Genomic DNA, 3822 nt, shown 5'->3' with positions numbered 1-3822 from the left:
GTCACTCTTGTTCTCTTATGCTCCACCAATAACAGGAAAACCATATATTGTAGTTTTGTCAGATTTTAGTAGGAAGTGATACCACCTACTGATACAACCTACTGGTCCAAATCAAGTTCTGATTACTTTGAAAGATACCCCAATAAATCATCAGATCAGATAAAAAGAAAAAAGAAAGAAGGGTTAGGGTTAGAAGTTTAAACATATGCCCACAAACCAGAGCAAATGGTACAGCTTCCTGTTAGTGCTGAGTGCATGCGGTTTGTACCCAGTAAAGTTATCAGATAAGGGCTTGAACATACACACCCTTTATATATTTTTGTGTCCATACCATTGCTTACTTTAGTTACTTGCCTACATAACTGTCTAAAACCCACACCTACACATGGGTGTGGAGACAGTTGAAGTGTGATGGTGGGTTTCCTACAGGACATCCTCTGCTACACAGTTATTGCCACCAACTGCCACCCTGCCTTTCACAGCAGAAGAATTGTCTCCCTTTCACAGCACAGTTTGACACCACTCTGCTCAGGTGAGTGCCTCTGGTCGTACTGTACCTTCACTGAAGTCTTCGTGCTCCGCTCCGCTCCGCTCAGAGATAAGGATGGCCATGGCACATCAACGGTCTGCATCTTCAGCTTAGACAGAGCCAGAGGAGGATTTCACCTTCCGTATGGTGGACTTCAATCTTCTCAGTACGGTCACGCCATCTTATCATTTCACTTTCATGTGTCACTCCATTTCACCATTTCAATGTTCAATAGTTGCAGTGAGTGATTAGTGAATAATTTGTGAATATGAAATACTGACTGGAGAGGAAATGGCAGTGGGGTGCTTTCTCTGCTGTGTTGCTCAGAGTTCTGATTAACTTAATACATAAAAAGCTATTTAAAGTGACTGTAAACTTGGTTTGAAATAGTAGAAATGCATATATGATATCAATGTTTAGTGTCTCATTAAGCATGCACAATAATCTGAGGGAAAATAAACATTCAGAACTGTTGGAAAACCTAGCTCAAAAACCTAATTTTGCTGTTTAGACCATTTCTCAAGACTGTCCAAATGGAGTTTCAGCGCATCACAATGTGCGCTCACCATGATACGTAGGACCTCACAGCGTCATCAGGCCCTGTTTTAAAAATCAGGAACATAAAAATGTTGAAAAACTGTTTCCCGGTTAACAGTCCTGTACCACATACTGTAGTTCACAGACTTTTGTGGCGGATTTTATAGAGCTGCAGGCGAAGCCTTCGTAGGAATATAGATCTTCATTATTACAACAACAGAGCTTGTTGTTGGAGGTGATGGGTTAGGCGCTGAGCAACTGAATCCTTTAACACACATATCAACTTCAGTTCATTCTAAATAATGAGCAGAACACACTTCTTTGTCCCTCCTCATCTTCCATCAGCTAAACGTACAGTATAATAACCACTGACATCCAAACAGCGTTCTCTCTAAAGAACACACAGGTACCTTGAGTGTAATATTATAAGAGGAACACAGAGAACGCCCAAAACCCATTCCAAAGTCAACATCCGGTCATACAGCAACAAACGTTCCTTCTTTAATGACAACCATATCCAACATTTTTGTGCCTTTGCAGAAACGTCGTTCGTAGCATGCTTCCAACCCATACATGATGTAAAATGATGCTGATTAGTTTTTGAACGGATGATGCGTGGGTCTAGCGTCACTTAATATGACCTCATGACCTCCAGCCAGCCCACAACACTCCTCCTCACACTCTGGTCGAGGAACCAGTTATAACGACCTGTTTAGTGCCAAGTGAAAACACTCTGGGCCTTGGAGGCTGCTTAATACTTACTAATTCTGACCCTACCACACTTTATCGAGGTGATACAACCACAGAGATACAGTACAACCATAGAGGAGTAGTGATATGCAAGGATAACTAGGATAACTGGTTATGGGTAATATGGATGTATACACAAAAAATAATTTTATGTAATTAACCTTGTATACTTTAAGATACTATAAGCCTCCTCACTTTCTACATATTTTCATTAATTACTTTGTAACATGCATATATTGTGTTCCAAATCTTGGAATTTACTTTACAGTCACTTTAACCATGTAAATAATAGTGGATGAGCAGCGTGGAGAAATAGTCTGTTTTGATTGCATCTACTAAATTCAACTTTTCTCACCAGGGGTTGCATACTATAAGGTGTGTGATTCTGGACCCATAGACACCTCAGTCAGCCTGGCTCTGTTGCTTTAGCCGCCCCTGTGAAATGCGGACCTCCAGGCTCTTCCATTTCATGCTCCTCCTCCTCCTACTCCTCTCCTTGATCTGGCTGCTGGTTCAGAGGAGGACCAAGGAGAACAGCGTTACCATCCTGCTGTGGCACTGGCCCTTCAGCCGCTCCTACAGTCTAGAGGGGGACGTGTGCGGGGAGAAGTACGGCATCCCTCGCTGTCTCCTCAGCGACGACAAATCCCTGCTGGCCTACGCTGACCTGGTGGTCTTCCACCACCACGAGCTGAAGGTGGGGCGCTCCTCCCTGCCTCGCCACGTCCGGCCCCGTCCGGCCAAGCAGCGCTGGATCTGGCTCTCGCTGGAGCCTCCTGTGAACAACGGTGACCTGAGCCCCTACAACGGCATGTTCAACTTGACCATGAGCTACCGACGCGACGCAGACATATTCATGCCTTACGGGAAGATAGTTCCGTCACACCGCATCGGCAGCTATGCGATCCCCAAGAAGGGCGGTTGCATGGCTAGCTGGGTGGTCAGCAAATACAGGCCTGAGCAGGCCAGGGCTGCAGTCTACCACAGCTTGAAGCAGTCCATCCCCATCGAGGTGTATGGCAACTGGCCAAAGAAACCCCTGGCAGACCACTCCCTGTTACCCACCATCGGACGCTGTCATTTCTACCTGGCTTTCGAGAACTCGGTGGCCGTAGACTACATCAGCGAGAAGCTGTGGAGGAATGCCCTGCAGGCCGGGGCGGTACCAGTGGTGCTGGGCCCCTCCAGAGCTAACTACGAGGCTATGCTTCCCCCGGCATCCTTCATTCACGTGAATGACTTCAACAGCACCGCAGCGCTGGCGAGCTACATGCAGCATCTGGCGTCCAACAGAGAGGCATACGAGTCCTACTTCAAGTGGCACCAGACTCATGACATTGTGACTTATACAGACTGGAGAGAGAGGCTCTGCAACATCTGTGTGATGTATAACCAGCTGCCAGCTTACAAGGTGTACCACGACTTGGAGGCCTGGGGCAACAGGTAGCACCTGCTGCTCTTGTCACCTGGTTTACTCTGCGTGTGTGCTCCGTTCAACGAGATGCAGTGCTTGAATTATGGTTGATGTTTGCTCCCTTACAACTGTGATTACTTGCTGCATTACATTACATTAGTCTTTTAGCAGACACTTTTATCCAAAGAGCCTTACAATAAGTGCATTCAACATAGGTACTGTAGTCAAGAGAACTACTAGTCGTCAGAAATAATAAGTGCATCTCCTTGTCAAACAAGCATCTAAGAGCATAACCAGTGCTAAAGTAAAAGTGCAATAATGCTGCCCTCACTATTAAACCTTACCATTGTTTAATGTACCAACAGTACCATGGTATTGAGGATGCTATTTAAAACTTGAAATTATATTTCCTGAATAAGTGGGCTAGTTGACTGCAGAAATACTGCAGCTGGACATATTGTTGCTACTACTACTAGTACTACTACTTCTGCTATTACTACTACTACTACTAGTACTGTACTACTACTACTACTAATACTACTACTACTTCTACTACTACTACTATGTGATTCATGGTATCTGGGATGGTGCA

The 3822-nt window shown here is 45.0% G+C and overlaps 1 protein-coding gene across 1 annotated transcript; it reads left to right on the top strand.

Moving 5' to 3' along the window:
• Positions 1 to 2258: 2258 nt before the first annotated feature.
• Positions 2259 to 3263, top strand: LOC311324366 (alpha-(1,3)-fucosyltransferase 7; the record flags this gene model as incomplete). The annotated part of the gene is made up of 1 exon (XM_084456827.1): positions 2259 to 3263. One exon carries the CDS (start codon positions 2259 to 2261, stop codon positions 3261 to 3263), a length of 1005 nt encoding a protein of 334 aa, XP_084312953.1.
• Between the last annotated feature and the right edge of the window lie 559 nt (positions 3264 to 3822).

Source organism: Borostomias antarcticus (genome assembly GCF_949987555.1).
Source record: "Borostomias antarcticus genome assembly, chromosome: 23".
Taxonomy (NCBI): Eukaryota; Metazoa; Chordata; class Actinopteri; order Stomiiformes; family Stomiidae; genus Borostomias; species Borostomias antarcticus.
Note: the sequence above shows the minus strand (reverse complement) of the source record. Positions and strands in the feature narration are given on the sequence as shown.